Source organism: Podarcis cretensis (genome assembly GCF_951804945.1).
Source record: "Podarcis cretensis genome assembly, chromosome: 2".
Taxonomy (NCBI): domain Eukaryota; kingdom Metazoa; phylum Chordata; class Lepidosauria; order Squamata; family Lacertidae; genus Podarcis; species Podarcis cretensis.
In genome coordinates, this window is record NC_137171.1 from 2134056 (window position 1) to 2158847 (window position 24792).

Genomic DNA, 24792 nt, shown 5'->3' on the forward strand with positions numbered 1-24792 from the left:
CCTGGAGTCAATGATTTCCGCCACGTGGCTGTTGCGTTCCCTTCTATGACTGGTCCCTGTGTGACCTCCCCTTCACGTCCCCCCCTGTACGGTGACAGTAATGACCTGTGGAATACTGGGTGTAGTTTCATGTGGTTCGGTAACCTGAGTTTGAACGCCACTGGATTGACCTGTTGTATGACCTCAAATGGTCCCAATCTTTTGGGTCTCAATTTCTTACAACCCCCTTTGAACGGCAACCCTTGGGTCGATAGCCACACCTGGTCCCCCACCCTTATGGTTTCACCTTCCCTTCTGTTCCTGTCTGCCTGCTTCTTGTATTCTTCTTTGGCCCTTTCTAGGTTGAGTTGGAGCTGACGATGGATCGCTTCCATCTCTTCTACAAAATGTTCTGCTGCCGGGACGCTCCATCTTTCCCCTCCTTCCCCTGGAAATGCCCTGGGATGACACCCATAGTTGGCCAAAAAGGGACTCATCTCTGTGGACACATTCTCCGCATTATTGTAGGCAAATTCTGCCAGAGCCAACTTTTCTACCCAATCATTTTCTCTGTCATTGACATAACACCTCAAGTATTGTTGGAGTATACTGTTTGCTCTTTCCGCCTGCCCGTTGGTTTCTGGGTGTCGGGCAGTCGAAAAATTAACCTCTACGTGCAGTAAGCTCATGAGCTTCCTCCAGAACCTGGACGTAAATTGTTTCCCTCGGTCTGAGACCACCCTCAAGGGGGCGCCATGCAACCTAAAAATGTGTTCTACAAACAACTTGGCTGTCTCTTCTGCTGTGACCGCATGTGAGCATGCTATAAAGTGGCACATCTTGGTTAACAGGTCTACTACAACCATTATGGCTGTTTTTCCCTTGGATTTCGGCAGATCCGTCATAAAATCTATGGATACTGCCTCCCATGGTCGTTCTGGTGTGGGTAGTGGTTCCAATAACCCCGCCGGTGCCCGCCTCTCCCCTTTTGCTCGCTGGCATCGGTCACACCCTCTTACATACTCCCGTACATCTTCCCACACCTTGGGCCACCAAAACTCCCTGGTAACCAACCACATGGTTTTGTGTTGCCTGAAGTGCCCCGCTGTGGGGCTGTCGTGCAACTGTTTGAGTACCCTCCCCCTCAATTCTCCTTCGGGTATATACAGTGCTCCTTTGTAATACAATGCCTTTCCTCAAAACCTCCTGGGTTCTCTCCCTCCCTCCGGAGTCCTCTGAGCTTATCCTGTGCGTATTCATCATTCTCAGTTCCCTCTACCAGTTCTCTTTGCCCCATTCCGAGCTGCTGCCCCTGTGTTTGTAGTGCTTACCTGTTGCTGGTCTGGGTTGATTGGCTGTCTCCACTTCACCACCTTCTCACCTTTTCCAGAAGCGCCAGAGATGGGGAAAGAGCCCTGTTTAAATGAGCAGGCAAAGAAGCAGCCAGCCCACTGGGAGGCCATGCTGAATTTATCAGCTTTCAAATTCCCAAAATGAAGAGGGCTAAGAACTTGTAACGTGATTTGGGCGTTCAAGATATTTTGGTTAAATTAACATAATTTAGTTTGACCTGCTAAGTAAAATGTGTGTGAAATTGCCTAGAAATCATTAAAAATGATTGTAGTTATATTATATATTAATATTATTTATTTATTGTTGTTATTACTTAGCATTACCTGATATTTTCAGAAGGTGAAATTTAAAATTCTTTGCTTTTCTGAAAACAGCCTATGTGCTTTTTCATCAAACATAGACTTACCAATCACAAAAATGATAGCATATTTGAATCCGTCACACCCAAAAACATGTTTTTAAGATCCCTCACTGAAGAAATTTGCAAAAATTAAGCTTCACCTCCTAAAATGACACACCTTGCCAGCCCACACCATAGGGGGTTTTGTGTGTGTGTGTGTGTGTGTGTGTGTGTGTGTATCCCTCCAGACATGATTAATTTCTGTACCTCTTTTAAGTTCTGCTTATACTCAGAGAGAAAAGACTCCGGGGAAGTACTGAATGATAGGAATTTTATGAATGTGACTCTACGGGGGCACAGGACCGCTGTGGTCTAGCTTTGGATTTGGGGATGCAGAAAACTGCCCTGTCTTGCCTTAGTGACTGGCCTCCCCTCGTGGACGGATTTCAGGGTTATTGATTGCTTTTTTACTAGAACCCCAAGATCAACCAGCCAGAGCCAGGTCCAAAAGACATGTAGCTGGAATTAAAGAACAGGGTGCTTCTGACTACATTCTGAGCCTTGGAATTTCTTTGCAGTGCCAGAAAGTCCACCCCGGTTAGCTTTCTGCATCAGTTTAGGTGTTTTGTTCTTGCATTGTTGAATTGGGAGTTGGAACTCATGGCTGATATGTTACAAATCACTCTCAGGACCAATAAACTGTTTAGGGAAGTTTTTAATGTTTGATGTTTTATCGTGTTTTTAATATTCTGTTGGGAGCCGCCCACAGTGGCTGGGGAAACCCAGCCAGATGGGCAGGGTATGTATATATGTACGTATGTATGTACCAGTATGTATGTATGTTTGTTTATTTTCTCTTCTGCTCACACCTAGATTTGTCAGTTAGGCTTGGCAATAAGGGTACCTTGAGCAATACTGCTCCCTTGTGGCAATTTGGGGCACTGCCATGTCTCTTGTTCCTTCTTTCTGGCAGATAAAGAGGTCTTGCCCTTGGAGGCCTTTGCTGTGTTTACATCCCTGGGGCTGAACGAGAGACTCTTTGCTGCCACTGTCCAGGAGCTTCACAGCTTGGTGAGTGTGTTTTCCCTGCAGATTCTCACAAAGCTCTCACTTTGATTCTCTGGCTCAACCCCCTGGAGACAATTGGTAAAATTATCTTCTGCACAATCCCCATGGATGTAACCATCTGACAAAAGGAAGCACGCTTGAATTCTCTGCTGCTCATCAGCTGGTGAATGGTGGGTTAAATCCTGCTTTTTTGGCTGTGCACCCCTGTTCACAGCAGGGGAACTGGCACTCATAGACAAACTGAGCAGTAAGGAGGTTAAATCCTTCTGCTTTGGCTCAGCACATCGGTTTCCTGTGGGAAGGAGTGGGTGCCACTGCTGCAGACTTGGTGCACTCACCAGCTGATGCCACTCACCCACCAGAGTGGCATCAGCTAAACTTCAAACGACTCAGGACCATAATACCTCTTGGACCCCGTCTCGCCATGTTAACCAACCTGGACCTTGTCATCGTCATTGGAGGCCTTTTTGTGTATGCCTTCTCCACGACAGGTCCAGAAGTTGTGTATATTTGAGAGCAGGCCTTTTTTGTGGTGGCTCCCCATTTGTGGAATGGATTCCCTAGGGAAGCTCGCCTGGCGCCTTCATTACACACCTTTAGGTGCCAGGAGAAGAGGTTTCTCTTCAACCAGGCCTTGGGCTGATTAACATTCTATGGCCTTTTAAATGTATCTGTGGGAGCAGGGCTATTCGCTTGTTTTTGTTTTATGTATTTTGTGTTTTCATTTTGTATTTTTGCTTGTGTGAATCACCCTAGGATCTTTGGATGAAGGGTGGTATACAAATTCAATAAATAAATAAACATACCAGTCTATCAACAGCTGGGCACAGTTTTGGGGGAATGCCTTATAGGCCAAATTGCATGCACACAGGCCTGCATGCGCACAGGTGCACCTGCAGAGTGGCTTGCACTTATTTCTCCACCCATTTGCACAGGCCCCTCACCCTGAGCAGCAAGGCCCCACGGCGGGTTCTTCAGAAAACCTGGATTTCATCAGCTCCAAGGACCTGGCCAGCCAGTTCACTGAGCATGACTGGAACCTCTTCAAAAGCATCCATCAAGTAAGGAGATCTGTTCCCAGATGAAATCTGTTGTAGTGAGGCACCAGACCCTGGGACTGAGGAGATCTTGCTGTGCACACACGCTGCAACCTGCCATTCCTCACCCTCAGGTCCATGGCATTGTGCAGAGATTTTGACAGCTGCCCTGCATGTCTAAGGTGGAGGAGAGTGGGTTGCATGTCTTCAAGTGGAGCTGAGCCAAAGCATTACATTTTTAAGGTTGGATTTCAGCGGAGACTCTCCTGGCTGTTGTGTTTTTTAAGGTGGAGCTGATCTACTACATATTTGGACCGCAGAAGTTTCCCAATGCAACCACGGCGAACCTGGAGCGCTTTCTGTGCCGTTTCAATGAGCTGCAGTTCTGGGTCACCACCGAGCTCTGCCTCTGTCCTGATGTTATCAAGAGAGCCCAGCTGCTCCGAAAATTCATCAAGCTGGCTGCACAGTAAGAGTTTGGCTGAAAGGAAAGCAGTTGGCCAGGAATGAGCAGGCATCAGGCTTGCAAATTTGAGGCTGTGTTTTGTTTTCACTAGAACCCCAAGGTCCGGAGCTGAGAGCAAAATAGTGGCTCAGGGGAATAAGTTATTTGTGAGACAGACATGCTTGGCCCAGAAATTTGTTCTCGGTAACTTTTACACTCTGTTCTCTGAAAATGCCATGGGTGCCAACTTGAACAAAACATGGGCACTTATATGGGCACCTCCCAGTACTTCTGCAGAGTGCACCTTCCTCAGCCATGCACAGCTGGGCACAGGCCTCCCCCCACTTGCCTCTCACTCCCCACCTGCATGCAAGAAGTTTCTGCTTGCTCACCTGTCTCCCACCCATCACCCACTCACCTCTCTTACGGTCCTGCCTCTCCCCAGCTGCCCTGGCATAGACACACCTTGAAATGGCACCAAAAGCCAGGAGTCAGGCTGGGAAAGAGGGCAGTGCTCAGTTTGGAGAGAGGGAGGAAAGGAGGGTGGAAGGCAGCAACTGGCATAAAACATTGGGGGGCTGCCCCCCTAAATATTTTATTGCGGGGGAGGGGCGAAGGTACCATGGCCCCATAGAGTTGTCACCTTTGGAAAGTGCCATTCCTGATTTTCTCCCAAGATCTCTGGGTTTCAGCAGCCTTATTTCATTGATTTTTGAAAAAGATTTCTGAGCCACCCTTTACCACAATATGACACCAGGCTGGGGTAAAGTCACAAGAATGAAAAATAGCAAAACCAGAGCCAGATCCCGACACAGTCAAATATATTGAAAGGGTATGTGTGAGAGAGGTCTTAATGTTATCACTATTGTTAAACTATTGGAAAGCGGAAATCCTTGCTGATCTACTGATCCAAAGATCTACCTGTAGGTTTGAACTAGCTTCTGGCCACTCATGTATGTAGGTCACCTCCTTTTTCTAGGAGAGACCATGGCTTTAAGTACTGTGGGACCAGTAAAGCCTATCCTGCTTTCACATGAGAAGCATCTGGGGGTTCACACAAACTTCCGCTTTGAGCTGAGTGCCTCTTGTGTCTTTGTTTTCAGCCTGAAGGACCAAAAGAACCTGAACTCTTTCTTTGCAGTGATGTTTGGCCTGAGCCATTCCACCATCAGCCGCCTCTCTAGGACCTGGGAGGTACATTTCTGCCACAGAGGGAAGGGAAACAAACTGAACTAACCATGCATGTTTTGAAACTGCTTATATACCAGCCTTCTCCAACCTGGTACACTTCAGATGCTTTGGACCACAATTCCCATCGCCCCTGACCATTGGCCACAAGGCTGATTAAGCTGGTGGGAGTTGTTATCCAAAACATTTGGAAAGCACCAGGTTGAGAAAGGTCATAACAGCAGCAATAATGAGAAGTGATTTGCTGCCTTTTCAATTGCCAGTCCTTGCCACCATTTTGTAAGGTGCCACCATGGATCTAGCATTCCTTTTGGGGGGTGCAGGTGAAGGCTGAAGCGAAGGCAGGGCTGCAAAACAGCTGTTGAAAGGGGGAATGTGATTATGTGAGAAGGAGCCCAGCCTCATCATGGTCACATCACACATGCCTGGATGTTGCCTGTATCTCCTAGCCTGATAACACATCACTTGCACAGATTAACTGTATGTATTCTGTTTGAGATATTGCAGGAAAATACTAAAGTTTTATCTGTGGCACTGGATGTGTCAATTCTGTCCCCCCCCCCAATGCAAATCCCTTCTACTCAAAGTAAAAACGGTGCATGCGTGAACTTGCCCTGACTTTCTGCAGTAATTTGTTGGCCATTTCTGAAGACCCCCCTGCCTCTGTCTATCTCCTCTCCACAGAAGCTCCCACACAAGACGCGAAAGCTGTTCGGCACCATGGAGCGCATGCTGGTGAGTGGTGGTCCTGTTTATCTTTGGACGGTGCTGGAGCCTTGTCACTGTGTCTCTCTCATCTCTGCACCATTCCCCATGTGCAAAGCGCTTTGCTATTCTTTACTGTGTTCAGTCTGCAAGCTAAATCGCTGCTCTTCCCATTTCACAGATGGGGAACTGGGGCTGAAAGAGTGCTCTGCACAGTTGCCTTATAAAGTCTATGGCTGAGATGTGGATGTGAGCCCAGATTTCTCCCTTGGGGCTTTTTGAACTGTCCTCTGTGGCTGTTGGCTCATCCAGCAGGAGACAGGCTTCCCAAAAGAATCCCAAGAAGGATACCAACCAGCCCTTCAAGCTGGTTTAGCAAAAGAGTCAGGCTCTTTTGAGAAGGGATGAAAAGTCAATTCTTGTTTATTCTAAGGTCTTTTTTCTGCTTACGAAATGGAACAATTTCCCCTCTCTGTTCCCTGTGTGCTGTTCTGGGGGTTCTCCTGACCTACTGGTGGTGGGTGGCACAGAGGGCATGGGGGGAGGTGGTGGAAAGCCCCGTTAAGCTAGTGCACAGGCATCAGCCAACACACTGGGTTAGGTGAAACCAGCCCTTAGTGTGGATGCAGCTGGGGACTCACATAACTATATGCTCCAGTGCCAAAAATCTAGGAGAAGAGTTCTGTGTGCATAGGTCTCTCTTTGGGGGGGGGCAGGGGCGGGGAAGCATGCTATCTTCTAAGCCTTCACCTGAAATGGTATAGTCCAGAAACAGACTTACTAACTTAATCTGCTGTTGGTGAGAACTAGACTCTACTGTCCTGGACAAGCAAAGGAACACCATTAAAGTGTAGCTTTGGGGTGAGGCACCGTGCGCCTGATGCACACGCAGTTGCATACAGTCCCAACGCTAATCTTTCTTCCTTCTTTCCAGGACCCTTCTTGGAATCACCGGGTCTACAGGCTGGCCATGGCAAAACTGACTCCCCCCTTGATTCCCTTTATGCCCCTCCTGCTTAAAGGTATAATAAGCTGCATGCTCCTTACTAAATTTACCTTGGCTGTTGGTTTGCATGCATAAATGCTCTTTGTATCTTGAGACCTTAGGGATCTAAACTCACAAAGCATATGACATTTGAAATAATTAAGAAACAGCATCTAAGACTGGGGTCTGGCCATGGGAACTCAGACTTGCCATCCCATCTGGCTCAGGGGATTCTCACACATGGTCAGAAGCAAGTTTTGTGTTTTCCAGCCTGTCTCAGTAACAGTACTTGACCCCTGAGCTATGGCTCCTCTCCTGAATGAATGTCTTGGGTAATGTGGAGGTGTCCTCTAATAACCTTTGCTGCCTTGGGAGGAGTTCTGCTCTTGCTCGTTGCATTACTTGGCAAAGGTGGGGCACAAGACTAGATTCAGGGCCCGGCTTGAGGGCGTATGCTGCAGCCAGCCTGATGAAGTTGGGAAGGTCTGGTAAGTGCCTGGATGGGAGACTGCATGATAGTCCCATGTATGTCACCTTGAGTTGCATCATGTAAGAAAGGCAGAATATACTAAATATATAAGCCCATCAGCTCATCTGCTGAACTTCACTGTCTGTACATACTGTGCAGGGGCACCATCGGAGGGGGAGGGAAGGCCCCCCATTTCAATATTCCGTGGCCCATCAGGCCCCATCAGACCTACCTGCAGCTAGTGGAAGACTGCACCAGCCTGCGTGATGTTGGGGGCACATGTTTGACGTCACATGTGTGTGCCAGGCCCCTTGTGGGCATCCCGGTGCCTGGGCTACTGTGTGATGAACAGACTCAGATCTTTGTCTCCCTTCGCAGACCTGACATTCATCCATGAGGGTAACTGCACATTGGTGGAGAATCTTGTCAACTTTGAGAAGCTGGTGAGTGGAGAGACATGGCTGGGGAAACTGGGGTGGCATGGTAATGGCAGGAGGAGCCAGTATCAGTTAGAGAAAGTTATCATTCCCCTGCTGGAGAGAAGAAGCTACAGTTCCCTTTTAGGTGTTGAGAAATTTCAGTTGTGCATAAGGACACTTTGAACATGCTCTCTTGTCCTCTTTGTCTGCAAATAACTCACTTAGGGGTGAGATGAGGATGAAACGATTGAGCCTAACATTAAACCTGTCTGTTCCATGCAGCGCATGATGGCCAAGGCAGTTCGTCTCGTGCATCGTTGTCGGAGTCACCCCAACCGTGAGTGGGGCAGGGGAGCAGGGGCACAAGACAGGTGTCAGTAGGGATAAGCGGAAGCAAAGTGCACCTAACATTCCAGAATGGGAGCTGGATGGACAGATCAGCCTAACCTCATCCCTTGGAGCTTTTTTTTACTGGCACACAATTATAGCTCTGCCCTGTCTTATTTTATGTGGAATTTTTTAAAGAAGGGTTTGCATTTATATTGTATGCAGTATTGTTATACACATTATCATGCACGGCACTGTATGCATTTCTCTCCAAATACATAGTTTTTGATACTCTTCAGTGGGCTTTTCCATAAAATGCACATTTTTATCTTCATTTAATCATCATCATCATTTTATTTGTATGCCACCTTTCCATTGTTAAAACCATGCTCAAGGCAGCAGGCAACATGACAAGATTTACAGCATTGCAAACATAGCAAAAGACCCAAACAATAAAGGAAACACATCAAAAAGTATTGAAACAATTTCCACATAAATCCTAATAATATCTAAAACTAAAGATACAAAAATCAATAGCAATGAAAAACCCAAATGAAACAACCTAAACAAGACCACAGCAGTCAATCAGTCTGCCAGGGCCCCGCCCTCCCAAGCCAGGTGGGGAGAAGAACTTCCAGGACCCACAGCCAATATGGTTTCAGGAGCCTCAGCTTTTGTAGCTGGAGTCAGTTTTCCCTCCCAGGCCAGGTGGGAAAAGGCCAGCAAGGCTGCAGACAGGTCTTCCAGGACTCACAAGATAGATATTTTTGTGCACTGATGCTGCATTGCAAAATCTTGAAACATTGCATTCCAACCCAAAAGTTTTGGACCGTCAAATTGGGCTGGTCTTCTGCATAAAGTGGACCAAGCAAATTCCTCCTCCATCCCTAAGGGTAGACCCTCAGGTCAATGCATTTAAACAGATACAAGTGTTGGAGCAGCTAGAATGGCCTCCTCTTTCAGAGGCAAACCATTGTGCCCTACTGCTTCTTTTGCGCTAAGTTGAATTCTTTTCAGAATTGATTAAACTTTACAGCTCACCTGGACAGGTTGGATTAGGTGACTCTTGGGATTCCTTCCAACTCTATAATTCTATGATTATATAATTCTACGGCCTTGGGGCTTATTGGGGGTTTATTTCAGGGTTGATACAGGTCAGAAGACAGAAAAAATAGGGGTGGGGTGGGGAGGGAAGGGAAGGGGAGAGGCCATGAAATTGAATTGAAATGTTGTGAGGGCTCTAGTATTGAAGTAAGGCCACTAGCCAAAGGCAGGCAGGTGAGTCGTAGATCAAACAGACTGAAAGGATGACAAAAAATTAAATGATAATAAGCAGAACGGATTTTAAGCAGACTTTTTTTTAACCCTTCTCCTCTTCTTCCCCACTCCAGTTCCACTCTCCCCTTTGCGGAGTCGTCCTCAGCACCTCCTGGAAGAAGCCCGGGCACTGCATGCCTCTACCTGTAAGCAAGGGAGGGGTTTTGTACACAGAGTGCTTCCACACCAACCCCTTTTCTCTGATTCTGCCCTCCTTTGTTCACACACTTTTTATGGGGAAGGCACACAACACCATCGAAATAATTACATTCCAGTGTTTTGGTATTGTCTTGAGGCTCCCCCCCCCAAAAAAAAACAAAAAACCATTAGTGGCGGTGAGGTTTGGGGGAGGCAAGAGGGCCACAAAACCCAGGTTCAGTAACAGTCACAGCACTGTTAGAACTTCCAGGGGATCCCTTTTATAAATTGCAAGAGCTCATGCAAAAGGTCCCAGGTTCCATCTCGGTAGAGCTTGGAAAAGACTCCTGTCTGAGTCGGCTGCCAGTCAGTGTGGACAGTAGTGTGCTAGATGGACTTGGCATAAGGAATCTCCTTGCTCTAAATAGAAAACTTCCTTTTTTTGCAGGTTTTGCCCATTTTATTGCTTGCCTGAAGTGTGTGTGTGTGTGTGTGTGTGTGAGAGAGAGAGAGAGAGAGAGAGAGAGATTACTAGTTTTTCCAATTTTTGTCCTCTTTTCTTTCCATTAAACTGAGATCGCAATATTTTGCTTTAAAGGGATAGTTATTAATGAAGACATTGTGACACCATCCATTTTTATATTTAGTCCCTTTCATAATAATCTCTTAGGTGGAATTTGCTTTTTCACTACCCTTGCTTTCTGAGCTGATGTATTCATTAAGCTGCCTAGCCACAACCCCAATATTTCAATTGTGGGGCAGCCACAAGCCATTGCCTATATGAATGCTATATGATGTAGTATTTCTGACCCAATGTGCCTTACATTTACACTTCCTTACACATCTGCAATTTCCCAGCCCATCTCAGTCTCCCTTTGGAGTCTACAATTTGATTGGCTTTTTCACACTCCTGATTGTGCAGTTTGATTAGCTGTTCACCACCCTGGATAATATAGCAGGTGCCTGAACAATTCGGGATACCATCCTTAATAGTTCATTTCCTGTGTGATGTGTGCAGAGCTACATTCAATATCCCCTCATCAAACATGTACTTTGCAGAATAAACTGTCAAAACCCTCAGTCTCCTTGTCTCAAGGACCCAATCCAGCTACAAAAGGATCTCTCCAAACTAAGGAATGGGTTAGGTAAGATTCCAGGTAAGGAAATGATTCAAATAGAACTTATTTTTAGTTTTGAAGATTTTAATTTCTAACCACGAGGAGCATTAAGAAGCCATACAGATCACTGAACCCCCTCCCCCCCCCCGGCAATTAGAAATCTCTGTCACTCGCAAGATCCTGAATTTTACCTTGTTAAAATTTATGTCCCTAAAATGATCTATGAATTCTTTCAAAATCCTTCCTTGATATCGGGATCTTTTTCTTTCAGGTTCAGAGCAGTCTCTTAGCACACGAAGCCCAGCTGCTACCTGGGCCTACACCCAGCACCTGAGAGTGATCGACAGCCAGAAGGAACTTTTGCGGCTCTCACGAGACCTCGAATCCTGATGCTGCCAGAAGCCGAGGCTAGGACCCGGGATGTGCATATTGTCTGACCTGGGCAAAGGACTACTGAGTTAGCCCTACTTTCAAGATGGGGAGATACCAAGCAGATGGGAGAGCTCTTCATTCTCTTGGTGGTTCCCTTGCTCTCTGTTCTGCAATCAGGATGTAGGTGCCAGCAATGTCCAGGCCAGAGAAAGGACATGTCAGTTGCTACCGATGATGCTTTTGTAGGCTGCAAGGTTCCTGATCCGAAGAAAGACTGCTTTATGGACCACATGTTGCTGCCTTAAGAGAAAGGAGCAAAAGCTCCCATATATCACTTATCAGTGTTCAATGGAAATGTGGTTTTTTTCTATTAAAAAGGCATACAGTAAGATTTGCTTGTGTATTTCTGGTGGACTGTGACTTTGTGAATAGCTTTCCCACCTTTTATCCTTGTTCTTTCTACTGACTATAGCACTGTAGCTGAGGTGTCAAAAGACATTTAAGGGGCCATGGTTCTAAGGTTGGATAGAGACCCCATTACAATTGTGCTCCGTCTCTGAGAGCTCGTTCCAATGAGGCTTTGGCCTACTACTGTCTTAGCACACATGAATGGACCAAAATTCAAGGAAACTGATTCACCACACACCGGCATTTTCTTACTTGCACCCTGGGAACATATTGATTTTCATAAATCTTTCTTTGGAGTGTTGCAAAGGATCTTGGGATATCAGCCTATGGGGCGTGCATGCAGAGTCTGATGCCCGGAGCAGCATTCAAACCTCACAAAGGGACACATTCTTTTCTGGACAGCCTTCTGAAGGCCACCTGTCAGTCGTGGGTCAGGCTAGGGTCAAAAGTAAGCAGAGGAACAATGGTAAATGTTACTTTTGTACAGTAGGCTGGTTTTTACACACACGTACACACCCTTTTACATTCTCTATCCAGACAAGGGGTTTGAAGCAGGTCCTGTGATGGGTGTGGCCTATGGAGAATTCAGAGGGCCACACTGAGGGGCCCTGAGGACTGCGTTCAGTCCCTGCGCCAGAAGAATGTGATGGACTTGTATGGACAGCAAAATACATAATAGCAACAAACAAACTAACAAAACCTCCCATTTGACACATTTAGAAGGTCACAGATGGTTTAGTCAGCCAAATGCCTGAATGAAAATAAACATTTTGCCTGGCACCAAAAATATTGTTGCATACCCCCCCCCCCCATCTCAACTCTCAACTCTGCCTTATGTCCTTCTCACTACCTGTGAGTTGAAGGAGGGCCCCACCCCACCCACTTTCTCATCACCCAGGAAGCTAGCCTGGCTTGATTGGCTTTTAAGACTAGCTGGATCCAGGGATAAGAGTGGTCTGGCACCCACAGACTCATAACAACACAGTATGTAATGCAGCTGCCACACGAGCTTCCCTGGGGAAAGCACTCCATAGACAGGACGACACTGCAGAAAAGGCCTGCTCTCGTGTTATCATGTGTCAAGAGGGAAGCATGCAAACTTCATTAGGGATGGTCTGAGGAGGAGCCAGAGCTTCTCTCCCAACCCTCTTCAATCTTTTCAGCCAGCCTGCAGAGCCACTTTTGTTTTACCTCTTTGTGTCTGCAGCTTCCTAATTCTCTGAGGCTGCATTCACACCATACCCTCAAAGCACCCTCTAAAGCATCCTGGGAACTGTAGTTTCTTTGAAGGTGCTGGGACCTGTTGCTTTGTGAGGGTTAAACTACAATTTCCAGGATTCTTTGGGGTGGGGAATGTACTTTGAATGTGCTGTGTACTCAGCCACAGACACGTGGCATCTGCAACTTGATGTTTCAATGACTCCTTCCTCACAAAAGGAGGGCTCCTCTTCAGGGTTCCAGCATGCCATTCCTTCCAAGTCATGTTCCATGTGTCTTTTCCAGCAGTCACTGAGCATGCTCTGTCTTCCTCAGGCCGATGTCTTAAAATATTTTCTATTGGCACTCTCCCAGACATGTTGTTTCACACTGGCCCCCTCTTGTCAACCCTCCTTACCTGAGTTTGCTAGCAGAATAAGTGGCAGACAGGCACCACCTACAACTAATCCCTGCTTGAGGGTGGCAGAGGGTGGCAGCGGGGGGTTTCTATGCATTTTTTTGGGGGGGGGAGTGAATGCAATCTAAACCAGCAGGAAGAATGTGGGTGTGTTTCTCAAGAACCGTCTACAGTGTGGGCTGTTGCAAAGATGTGGTAGGAAAGCATAAAAAGGCTCCTGCCTGAATAGAGGAGACTGGCTGGCACTGCTTCCAAATAATCTAGAGGCAGAGGGAGATATCCCAGTGGAAATACTGTGTGGAATCTCTTTCAAAGATGCCTGCAGCCCATTACAGTGCAGGACAAGCAAAGGTCACATGATCCTTGGCCTTGTTTGTGAGATCCTCCACGGTGGTGGCGTCATCTCTTGGCTTGGTTCCCAGTTTTTTCTCCGCTTCGGAGGCTGTTGTGTTTTTTTGAGCAGTCTGGAATGAAAACTGCCAGCCGCAGAAAAACCCATGGAGGGGTTCCAAGGAGGAAATTGTCAACCAGATCTCTCTCCCTATGGTGGCCACACCCACCACGGCCAAAAGTTCTGGACCTCGCTTCAGGAGAGCGTCGGAAGAACTGAGGGAGGCTTCTTGGGCAGGCATGGCCTTCTCGGTGGGAGACCCCGTGGAGAGGCTTCAGGAGGAGGTGTCCTGCTCCATCTGCTTGGAGTACCTCAGGGACCCAGTGACCATCGAGTGTGGCCACAACTTCTGCCAGGCTTGCATCTCCAACTACTGTGAGCGGGCAGCGGGGTCTGTGGCCCAGGTGGCTCTCTGCCCACAATGTCGGGCTGGTTTCTTGCTGAGCAGCTCGCGGCCCAACAAGCAGCTGGCCAACATCGTGGAGGGCATCGAGCGGCTGGCTCTGCGGCCAGGCAGAGGCCCCGGCGAGGCCTTGTGCGAGAGGCACGGCAAGAAGCTGCGCCTTTTCTGCCAAGACGACGGCGAGCCCATCTGCCTGGTGTGTGACAAATCCCGAGAGCATCGGGCGCACACGGTCCTGCCCATTGAGGAGGCTGCTCATGACTACAAGGTGAGCCTGTGTCTTGAATTATAACCGTGAAATGAGCTGGGGCAAGCAGACCTTCTGTTTTCTCCATGTGTCTGCTGCACCAGTCATGAATGTTGTGGGGAGTATTAGGGGTCTATTCTGAGCTTTGCTGGGCTGTGCACATGCTATACCTTTAAAGCACATTTGGAGCACACACACACCCCAGGGTGTTCTGGGCACTGTAGTTTGTTAAGGGTTGCTAGAAACAACAGTGCCCAGAATTCTCTGAGATAAAAGATGTGCCCCAAATGTGCTTTAAAGATATAGCTTGTGCACAGCCGCAGGCTGAGAGAGAACAAATATACCCAATGCATAAAAACAACAACACCAAAACCAAAATGTATTTTTGAAATATGACTACAAACAGCTGAGCAAAGGAAGAGGCCACAAGAGTTGTTCATCAAAACCATAAAAAACCTGAGTAAAATGGGAATGTCTTTATCTGGCATAAAAAACAATAACTTCAGCACCTGACATACCTGTAATGTAGGTGTAGACACAGAGACTTGGGGGCTTGTTGTGTCGCTTTTCTGACCCCCACCTCAAAGATCCCCCCAAAATTGGTAATAATAGCAATAATAGGCTTTGCTACAACCTGAGATTCTTTTGTTATGGACAAGGACTTGCCTAATTTGAGTCTGCCTGTGCTTGACTTATGGGGTGCCTGGAAGCAGGGGCCCTTATGGAAAGCCACCTCCACTCTCTCCAATTTTAACCAAGCCCCTGCCTTGCCATACCCTTTTAAAAACAAGTGAGACACAAGACCTCCTCTAGCCCCTGGTATTTAAGCACAGGAGCCAGGGAGATCTGATAGCTTTTCTCCCTACCTCAAACCAATTTCTTCTTTTGCTTAACATCCAGCTGGAAGGCAAGTTCTGTAGGACATTAAAATAATACTCTGAATGAGCAAGCCAATGCTTCTGTGGTTTTAAACCATTGTTTTAAACAAGCTCATAGACAAGGGTTCCTTTATGAATTGAATATTGCAGCATTTTTGGGTATGCAGCTCTTCAGCAACTTCCCACAAACCTTGTGGTTTGACTGGTGGGAGTCAGTTTGGGCATGAGAGTTGCCAGCACGCTCTTTTTCCAGTTGTCCCTGCTCCCTTTTCCTTTCATAGAATCACAGAATTGTACAGTTGGAAGGGACCCCCAAGGTTCATCTAGTCCAACCCCCTGCAAGGCAGGAATCTCAAGTAGGTCATACATGAGAGATGCCCATCCAAGCCCTGGTTAAAACCTCTGAGGGATGAGAGTCCACCACCTTTCGGGGGAGTCTGTTCCATGGTTTTTCCCCAATCTGATGTGCCCAGACTCAGCAAGTGAGGTTTTCCTGGTAGGGAGAGTCAAGAGAGGGAAAGAGTCACTTGCTTAATTGCTGTCAGTTGCTGTTAAATTCAGCAGAGAAGGGCTGGGGGGAGAAGAAAGGTGGCAACTCTATTAAGTCCCTTCGTTAAAATGGCTTTCGCACCCATTCAGTGCTTTGTCTCTTGTATATTCTTCTTGCTTTATCTGCAGCAGCAGTTGAAGACTCCCCTCCCTAGGGCAGGGGTCTGCAACCTTTAAGACAAAAAGAGCCACTTGGACCCGTTTCCGAAGAAAAAAAAACTGGGAGCCGCAAAACCATTGCGACATTTAAAACAAATATATCTCCGGAGCCGCGATCTGACAGCAGGTGGGAAGGTGACGTCGGGACAGTGCGTGACTAACACACGCACTGCCCCCATGCGACGTCACAGCCAGTACAGCGCCCGCCACAGTGGGAAGTGTCGGGGCGCACAATGCACCTCCTCCCCTCGCTAGTATCCGCCCCGGAGCCGCGGCAAAGGTGTAAAAGAGCCACATGCGGCTCCGGAGCCGCGGGTTGCTGACCCCTGCCCTAGGGGATACTGTAGTCCAGGTGGGGAGGCCCCATCCTGCCCATAGGCTGCTCCTTCTCTATCAGAACACTTGTTGTCCCCCAGAGATACTGCTACCTTCCAAGTGTAGTGTCCTGGAGCGAAACTCCTGAGAGCCACGATAGTTGTTTGTGCTTCCTCCCCTAGATTAAGCTCAGAGAAGCTGTGGATGTTCTCAGGAAGGTTCTGGGGGAAGCATCAAAGCTGGAAGCCCAAGAGGCAGAGAAGACAGCTCAGTGGAAGGTAAGTACCTAATCAAAGCTTCATTAAGCGATGCCATGGAGTCATAGCAGCTAGTCTGTTGGGTGTTGAAATAGCAAGGCTATTTAAAACAGTGAGCACCTGGCGATCCAGGACAGTAAAGTGTAATTCTCCTCAAAAAAGTATTTTAAAATACAACCTGCCCAGCTGAAGCATCTGTGCTACTTCATGTGCCACGGTTGCATTCACACATCATGATACAGCCTTGCTTATTGTAATGCGAATGAGTCTCAGGCTGATGTATTCCCCTTCCCCACATGGCCCAGCTGCAGCTGATCTTTAAGTATGGTTTGCTTAAAACAAGCCAATTTCAAACCATGGCTTATAGAACAGCCTTGTTTCAACAAACCATAGTTAAGACTAGCCATGGTTGAGGGATCAGAAAGAATGCTCATTAGAAGTGCAGGCTTTTGTTCTTTTCCTTGCAGCTGTGCACAAGCCTGGGGGGAGGATGTAGTTTATCATGTCCAAATAATAAAGGGGTTGGTTGTTAAACAGAAATTTGCAAAGATCAAATCCCTCAATTCATCCAGATTTTTGCAAGTCAGAGCAATGTTGTGGGTGGCTGGTGGGGTCAATATGCCACATGGCTCAACATTCATGAATGGCGAAGGAAACTTGTGTTTGTGGCACCTTCAAAAAGCAGCTGATACGTTTGTGCCACCTGTATTCCAGTTCCTTGTACTTGTGATGGACACAACATGGAACAGGCATCCATAGTGCATTTTTCAGTAGCCTGCAATTACAGAGATCTGTGCTCTTCAGGGATGTTTTGCTTTGTGGCTCAAAGTGGGATGCAGGAAAACAAGTAGACTGGTGCTGCTACAGACACCTGTATCATGAAAATAAGGACAACATGGGATTTTCCCTCAAGAAACTTAGCCCAGTGACAGAACAAATATTTGACACACAGAAGCCTCCTGGCATCTCCAAGCACAGCTGGGGAAATCACCCATCTGAAACGCTAGAGCAGTGGTAGCTAATGTGATACAAATGTTGTTGGACTACAAATCCCATCAGCCCCAAGTAGCATAACCAATGGTGGGTGATAATAGAGTTGTCATCCAACAACATGTGGATGGATAGCATCACATCGGATAGGCTTGCTCTGGGGAGACACTGCCAGTCAGTGCTAGGTAGGCTGGACCAAGGATCATTCTGCATTCCTCGAGCACCAGATGTGGAGGACTTTGTGGCAGCTCCTTGGCTTCTACTATCATCCTGTGGCTAAGTTAAACCACTGCCTGCTCAACAACTTTTTTAAATAGGTCTGTGGGCTGGTTTTTCTATTACTGGCCCTGGCATGCATGTGGAGAGAAGTACTGGGAAAACTCAACTATTTAATTTTCTCTGTGTTTTGCTGCAGCTTTAACTATAGGTGACAAAGCTGTGATGGATGTGTGTGCTACGATTGTTTCCTGCTTCTGAACGATGTAAAGGGCACAAGCATCATTTTCTGTGCATGGGTTTGCCCGTTTTCTCTCCCCGCCCCCTGTGTCTTTCACAACCCGGAATGTGAATCAGCAGGAAGCTCTTCTGTTCCTGGGGTTGGGAAAGACCCACAATGGGCCAATCTGTTGCTTAAGTTCTCTCTCTAAAATAGAATACAATGAGCTGAGAGTCTTCCTGAGAATCTTCACCTTTGATCCTGCGTGTGTGAGGAGGAGCTGGTTGTGGTTACTTCAGGGGGAATGAGAAGGTACTCTGCACTTCCTCAGAGGCACTTGACCCTCATGCATGTCATTGGATCAAGTACCGTATTTTTTGCTCCATAAGACACATCAGACCGTAAGACGCACCCAGTTTTTGGAGGAGGAAAACAAGAAAAAAAATATTCTGAATCTCAGAAGCCAGAACAGCAAGATGGATCGCTGTGCAGCAAAAGCAGCAATCCCTCTTGCTCTTCTGGCTTCTGGGATAGCTGCACAGCCTGCATTCGCTCCATAAGATGCACACACATTTCCCCTTACTTTTTAGGAAGGAAAAAGTGAGTCTTATAGAGCAAAAAATACGGTATACAGTATGTAACCCAAGTTGTACAAGGAACCAGCACAGGGTGATGGTGGTGGCGTTGTAAGGTGAGGACAGCTTCTAAGCAGCTCAGGTAACTTTTACAAAGGCCCTACTCAGATCCGCCCTATGCTTTCTCAGTCACTGAGGAATGTGGTTATGCAACTGCATGGCGAAAGAAGGTGTTTGAGAAGTCAGCTCTGAGAAATACTGTTTATGTTGAAAAACAAAAACACACTGCATTGCTATAACCAAATGGATTAGAGGTAGGAAATGCCTTAGCCATGCAGGACAGGAAAAGTGTAAGGGGCTTGTATGGGCAAGCTTAGAAATTCCAGCTTTTGAATAGGCCTCTGTAGTTTTGTTGTTAACAGCAGTTTAATATTCAGGCCTTGGAATGTAAGTGTACATTGAATCGCAGTAGAGTTGGGTGGGGCCTCAAGGAATCCTGTCCACAGTCACCCCTTGGTAGCTCAAATCACCAACCTTCTGGTTAACAGCCAGGTGCACTGACCCTTTGTGCCACAAGATACAATATGGTTTATATGAGGTTAGGGGGCTGGAGAAAGCTGGCCTGGAACATCTCTTTGTCAAGCAAATGCAGGTGATATGTTGCCATGGGAACTAAACAGGGAATTGCTTCTTCATACAGAACCATTTTGAGGGATGTTCTGAATAAGAAAACCTCATTAAAAAGTGGGCAGACTTTCTCTCCTCCAGCTATAAATATGCACTAAAATTACAAAACACCAATAATCTTCCAGCCAAATAGCACAGACAAAAGACATTAAATACTATTACCAGCCTAAATATCAGTCAGGATCATGCAACAAGGCCATAGATATGACAGGGGAGTTTTATTAGGTGTTTGGTGGACCTTAATAAGAACATGGATGGGATTTTATATGTGTTCTTTAATGGATTGTTTCCCTTTTAGGTGGGACAGATGACTTATTTTTAAACAGCTAAAGAATAATATTCAGCACAGGCTACATATTAGCTCCAGTATCAGAGGAAGCATACCAGTCTCTGCTAGGGACGGGGGAAGAAACTCAGTTTGGTGCACCTTCCCGATCTGCACTTCTTGAAAGTATATGGAAACTGCAACACAGCTAACCATTGAAATTCATAATTCTCCTAATTTTGTGACTCAGTTCTCCAACTAAATAATCTGCACAAACATTAGGGGGGAAATGTGCATTAAAAATGTGTGTATTCATGGAACTAATAGATAAAAATGCATTTGTAGAAATGTACACTAAAATACTGATAAATTTCCTTAAAAAACATTTATAATACATAAATGTCGAGAACTGAGTTTAGGACTGGAAAAATGAGAAAGAGACAGAGAAATTGAAACTGTCAGATTTTTCTGTCTGCAGTCACTCGGGAACAGGAGTGGAAGAATGCTCTTGCTCTCGCACGGGCTTCCCACAAGTATCTGGTTGACCACGTGGGAAGAGTGCAGAACTGGATGGGTCTCTCTCTGGTCTGATCCAATGGCCAGTTCTGCTTTCTGTGTATGTCCCTGGCAGGAGAAAGTGGAGGAACGCAGAGCGCTCATTGTGTCAGGGTACGAAAGACGCCGCCAGGCAATGGCTGAAGAGGAGCAGCTGCTTTTGAGGCAGCTTCAGGATGAGGCGCAGGAGACGCTGAAGAAGCTGCAGATGAACTGGGCCTTCCTGCTTGGGCAGTGCACAAGACTACAGGATCTGATCTCAGAGATGGAGCAGAAATGCCAGCAGCCAGCTGCCTCCCTGCTGAAGGTGAGACTCTACAGAATGGCATCTCCTAACATGACCTTGATAAAGCAGACGCAATTCTGGTACTTCTGGATTTCTTAAGCAATTTTCATGAGTCAGTTTTAGTCCCCGGACATTTACAGTCTTCTCTTTTCTCTCCTCTAGGATGTTAAGGTAGCCTTGACCAGGTCAGTACCCTATAATTTATTGTTGTTGTTGTTTAGTTGTATAGTTGTGTCTGACTCTTTGTGACCCCCTGGACCAGAGCACGCCAGGCACTCCTGTCTTCCACTGCCTCCTGCAGTTTGGTCAAACTCATGTTAGTAGCTTCAAGAACACTGTCCAACCATCTCGTCCTCTGTCGTCCCCTTCTCCTTGTGCCCTCCATCTTTCCCAACATCAGGGTCTTTTCCAGGGAGTCTTCTCTTCTCATTATAACTATAATTCATATTGCAGCCCACTTACTTAGAAATAAGTCTTGTTGTGTTAATTGGTGCTTACTCCCAAGAATATGTGCATTGGATTGTGACTTGGTCTCATTCATGACACTGTGGCGTCATAAAATGGTGCCTTTGGCTTTGGGAGATAATTACTGACATGTTCTCCTTAGGAGTGAGGATGTATCACTGCAGGAACCCCAGCCCATCTCAATGGATCTACAGGACTTATATGATGTTCCTGGGCTGATGGAGTCACTCCAGAGATACTCAGGTAAGCGAGCAATGGTACAGAGCTGTGTTAGTCATGTGAGCTTGGCAACAAAGAGAAAGGTTTCTTCTCAGCATGTGGTTGTCACACACAATTTGTAGCTTTTAGTTTGGGAGCCTCTGAACTTCAACTGGGTGAGATTACTCAACTAAAGCTTTAATCACAAATCAAAATGAGCTTCTCCAATCTGTTAACTGATGAGACTGGTGACAGCTAAAGACTTATGGACTCTTGAATGACTGTTACTTCAGCTGTACTGGCCCTTCCCTCCTTGCATCTGGGTTTATTGAAACAAAACCATAAAATCTGCTTTTCATTCAAGCCTGCAGCCAAAGCTTGTTTCCCCTTTCAAGATGACTCACCAGTTGCTTTGATATTTCTAACCATAAAGAACCACAAGCAACTGCAAATTTGAGTGCCAACAACACATCTTTTAAACCTGATGCGCCTATGCATCAGCTCAGCACTTGCCGGAATAACAGGAGTCAGTCGGCTGCTCACCCAACTGCGTCACACCAAAACTGGTATCAGGGTAAAGGTGTGGTTCCATGAGCAGTGCTTCTGCCATCTACCATTCATAAGCCCCTTGTCGTCATTGTCTTGGGTAGAGGTGAATAAATTTCCTGAACACACTTGGCAGGCTAAGACTTATTACCATCATGATTAAAGTGACCTAGGTTACATCTAGGTATGGAACTTTGCAGCCAAAAGCTACTTCCAGATTTGAGTGATGTATAGACAGATATGGCAAGTAGCCTTCTTAAGCAATAAAAGACCAGAGAAAGGTCTATCAACAGACAGGATGCTGATTTTATTTGGGCTTCTCCAGGTAACCTGTTTACTGAGCATTCATTCTGCTTGCACAAAACATACCAAGTTAGCCTATACCCAGCTTTAATCATTTGTTCCAATTTGCTTTTGGACTGGTTATATGACAATGAGCATTCATCCTTCATTGACAGCCCCACCACCAGCTCTATTGAGTTAGGTCAGAGCTAACTCAATTGTGTGTTGCGACACGTTGGTGTGTCTATTGCAGTGTGTATGTGTGTCACGCGAATGCTCCCTACGCTCCTCCTGGGACTGGAAAGGGGTTAGTTTAACCTCCAGTTTGCTAGTAAAACCGAATTACTGTGTCACGAGATGATGCATGTCTAAAAAGTGTGTCACCAACATGAAAAGTTTGGAATGCTCTGAGTTAGGTGAACTTGGCTATGGCAAGTCAGCATGGCAATATGGAAGCAACGGCAGCTGGAGGGAGCGCGGTTGCTCTTGTACTCATTTGCCTGAGCACCTTCTTCACTTCAAGTTGAAACCCCAAGCACAAACACATGCGCAAAACTTGGGAGAGAATCATGTATGACTTGGTAGTAGAGCACAGGTTTTGCATGCAGAAGATCTTGGGTTCAGTCCCTGACATCTGGAGTTAAATGGATTCTCAGCAGGGGAAAGGAAACACCCTTGCCTGATTGACAACCTAGAGGAGGAGAAGCCAGTGCAATGCCCTCCAGCTACTCCTGGACTAGAACGGCCATCACTCTGATGCTGGCTGGGGCCGATGGGAGCTGTGGTCTAGTAACATCTGTTCAGGCTGTGCATCCCTTAAAGAGCCAACACCAGTGGAGACAATCTCTGACTAGGTGTCCAATAGTCTGACCTGGTCTACCTTGTCCTTCTATCCTGCCCCTGCTCCCAGTGGGAGCACAAAGCAGCTAACCATACAAAATCACACACACAACAGTACACTTGTAATCAGTTACATCAGAACCATATATGAAAGTAGAATAAAAACAACATTAGAGAGCAAAGATGTAAAATCATCCAAAAATACCACTTACACCCCAAAGGCCTGGGCAAATGAAAAAGGTTACCTGAATGTGGCTAATGTGGGGGACATCATAATGCCATTTGGAAGGGAGTTCTGTAACCAGGGGGGCCACCACTGAGAAGGCCCCTTTATACTTTGCTGTCAGCCCAGGCAGAACAACAAGCAGGGAATCCCTGGCAGGGTAGTTATAATTCAGCATCCTACTATAACGTCACATGTTCTGTATTGGTGCAGTAACATCACATCAGGACTGAACGCGTCTCTTTCTGCCTGCAGTACCGGTGACCTTCGACCCGGACACAGCGAATCCCTACCTGCTCCTCTCTGACAACCTGCTCTGTGTGCAAGTAGGGGATCAAAAGCAAGACCTGCCCAAGAGCTTGTCCCGCTTTGAGACATGCACTTGCCTGCTGGGGTGTCAGCAGTTCACAGCTGGGAGACACTACTGGGAAGTGTGTGTGGAGAGCAAGACCAGCTGGACTCTGGGGGTGTGCCGAGAATCTGTGAGCCGCCAAGGAATCTTCATTCCCTCCCCGGCAACCGGCTTCTGGACTGTGTGGCTGAGGAATGGCAATGAGTACGCAGCCCTCACCTCGCCTCTCACGGAACTAGCTCTGAGAGCCAGGCCTGGGGCAATAGGCATCTTCCTGGACTATGATGCAGGAGAGGTTTCCTTCTATAATGCTGATAATGGGTCGCACATCTTTACCTTTGCAGACTCCTTCTCTGGACCCCTCCGCCCATACTTCTACCCTGGGGTCTGGGCAGGGGGGCTGAACGATGCGCCCCTCATCATCCGACCAGCATCCAGCAAGACATCAGGGAAATCTTGCTCGTCGCTCCAATGAGTGCTAACTGTGGAACTCACTGCCAGGAGATAGAGACAAAGTTATATGTGCCAAAGTATTAGATATACAGCCCAGCAAGGAAGATTTGGAAGCTGCAGTTTTTGTCTGGGAAAGATCCACCTAATTTTCCAGACACAAGGCCCAGAAATAATTTTCTTCCAGAATTAGATGTTGGCTTTCCTGAGGCTTGGCTCACTTTCTTGAGTGATGTTGTTTGCTGTATTAAGTGCCTTTCTGCTCCACATCTCATCACATGTGGAATAAAATGCTTTCCTAATCCTGCAGATGTAGCACAGTGTAATCTGCTATGTGTAGGTCTGGTGGATAAAGGGTTGAGGTTCATGGGAAGCAGTTGGGCAGACACTTCTCTAGTCTGATCCAGCAGAGTTCGCTCCCATTCCCCACAGTCAGATTCACTGCTCTAGAAAAAAGCCCCAGACATGAGATTAAGCAGGGTTCCTTGCTGAACTTCAAATGCACAACTAAGACTTTCTTATTCCAGCAAGCATTTTAAGGCTCACGGTGCTAAAATTTATCATTTATATTGCCCCATTTTCTGTGGATTGCTTCTCTGTACAGAGCTTAGAAATGTTAGCAATTAAGTGGTATACAGATGTTTTAAATAAATAAAAATAAAGTAAATGATACTGAATTTAAAATTCGTGGAAAAGCCGCCCTCCATTCAGTAAAGTGCAAACACAACTTCTGCAGGCTTCCCCCTGAAAAAACGGAGTAAGAATTTAATGCCAAGAGAGCATGCCTCCAATCTGAATACATCCAAGCATGATGAGGCAAATTATGAACCCCCGTAATTATGAACTTTGGTGACATCAATAGAGGTTGGCGGCCGCATGCAGGGTCTGGAGGAGCTGAAAGGGCTAAATCTAACCCAAGGAAAGATTTGTGTCCTACAGATAAATAAAGGTGAACCATCTCATTACAATGGACTTTGAACTAATACTTTAAGAGGGCCTGATCCTCACACAGCCATGAAACTCCCTAGGCGCCCTTTGGCCAGTTGCTGCCTCGCAGCCTAACCTACCTTGCAGGGGGGGGGGTTAAATTAGGCAATGGACATCACCTGGAGCTCCTTGGAGAAAAGGTAGGATATAAATTCAGTAATTAAATACTCCTC

At 46.7% G+C, this 24792-nt stretch overlaps 2 protein-coding genes across 6 annotated transcripts in view; both read left to right on the forward strand.

Annotated features, from left to right (window-relative positions):
- The window catches only part of RAPGEF3 (Rap guanine nucleotide exchange factor 3), a 51811-nt gene extending 40162 nt beyond the window's left edge, over positions 1-11649 (forward strand). For all 4 annotated transcript variants that reach the window (XM_079967819.1, XM_079967820.1, XM_079967821.1 and 1 more), the window contains 10 exons: positions 2646-2743; positions 3676-3801; positions 4065-4246; positions 5326-5416; positions 6095-6145; positions 7050-7137; positions 7948-8012; positions 8271-8325; positions 9707-9778; positions 11160-11649. In XM_079967819.1, the coding sequence (XP_079823945.1) occupies positions 2646-2743; positions 3676-3801; positions 4065-4246; positions 5326-5416; positions 6095-6145; positions 7050-7137; positions 7948-8012; positions 8271-8325; positions 9707-9778; positions 11160-11278 (947 nt within the window). In that variant the 3' untranslated portion in view covers positions 11279-11649. The remainder of the gene's footprint in view (positions 1-2645; positions 2744-3675; positions 3802-4064; positions 4247-5325; positions 5417-6094; positions 6146-7049; positions 7138-7947; positions 8013-8270; positions 8326-9706; positions 9779-11159) is intronic.
- A 1759-nt stretch (positions 11650-13408) lies between these two features.
- LOC307211309 (E3 ubiquitin-protein ligase TRIM58-like) lies at positions 13409-24316 on the forward strand. 2 transcript variants are annotated; one of them, XM_079967836.1, is made up of 6 exons: positions 13411-14345; positions 16408-16503; positions 20067-20297; positions 20439-20461; positions 20884-20984; positions 23086-24316. In XM_079967836.1, exons 1-6 carry the CDS (start codon positions 13827-13829, stop codon positions 23655-23657), a joined length of 1542 nt encoding a protein of 513 aa, XP_079823962.1. In that variant the 5' UTR covers positions 13411-13826; the 3' UTR covers positions 23658-24316. The 2 variants fall into 2 exon arrangements, with proteins under 2 accessions (XP_079823963.1, XP_079823962.1); XM_079967837.1 differs by lacking the exon at positions 20067-20297 and having other exon boundaries at positions 13409-14345.
- The last annotated feature ends 476 nt before the right edge of the window (positions 24317-24792 follow it).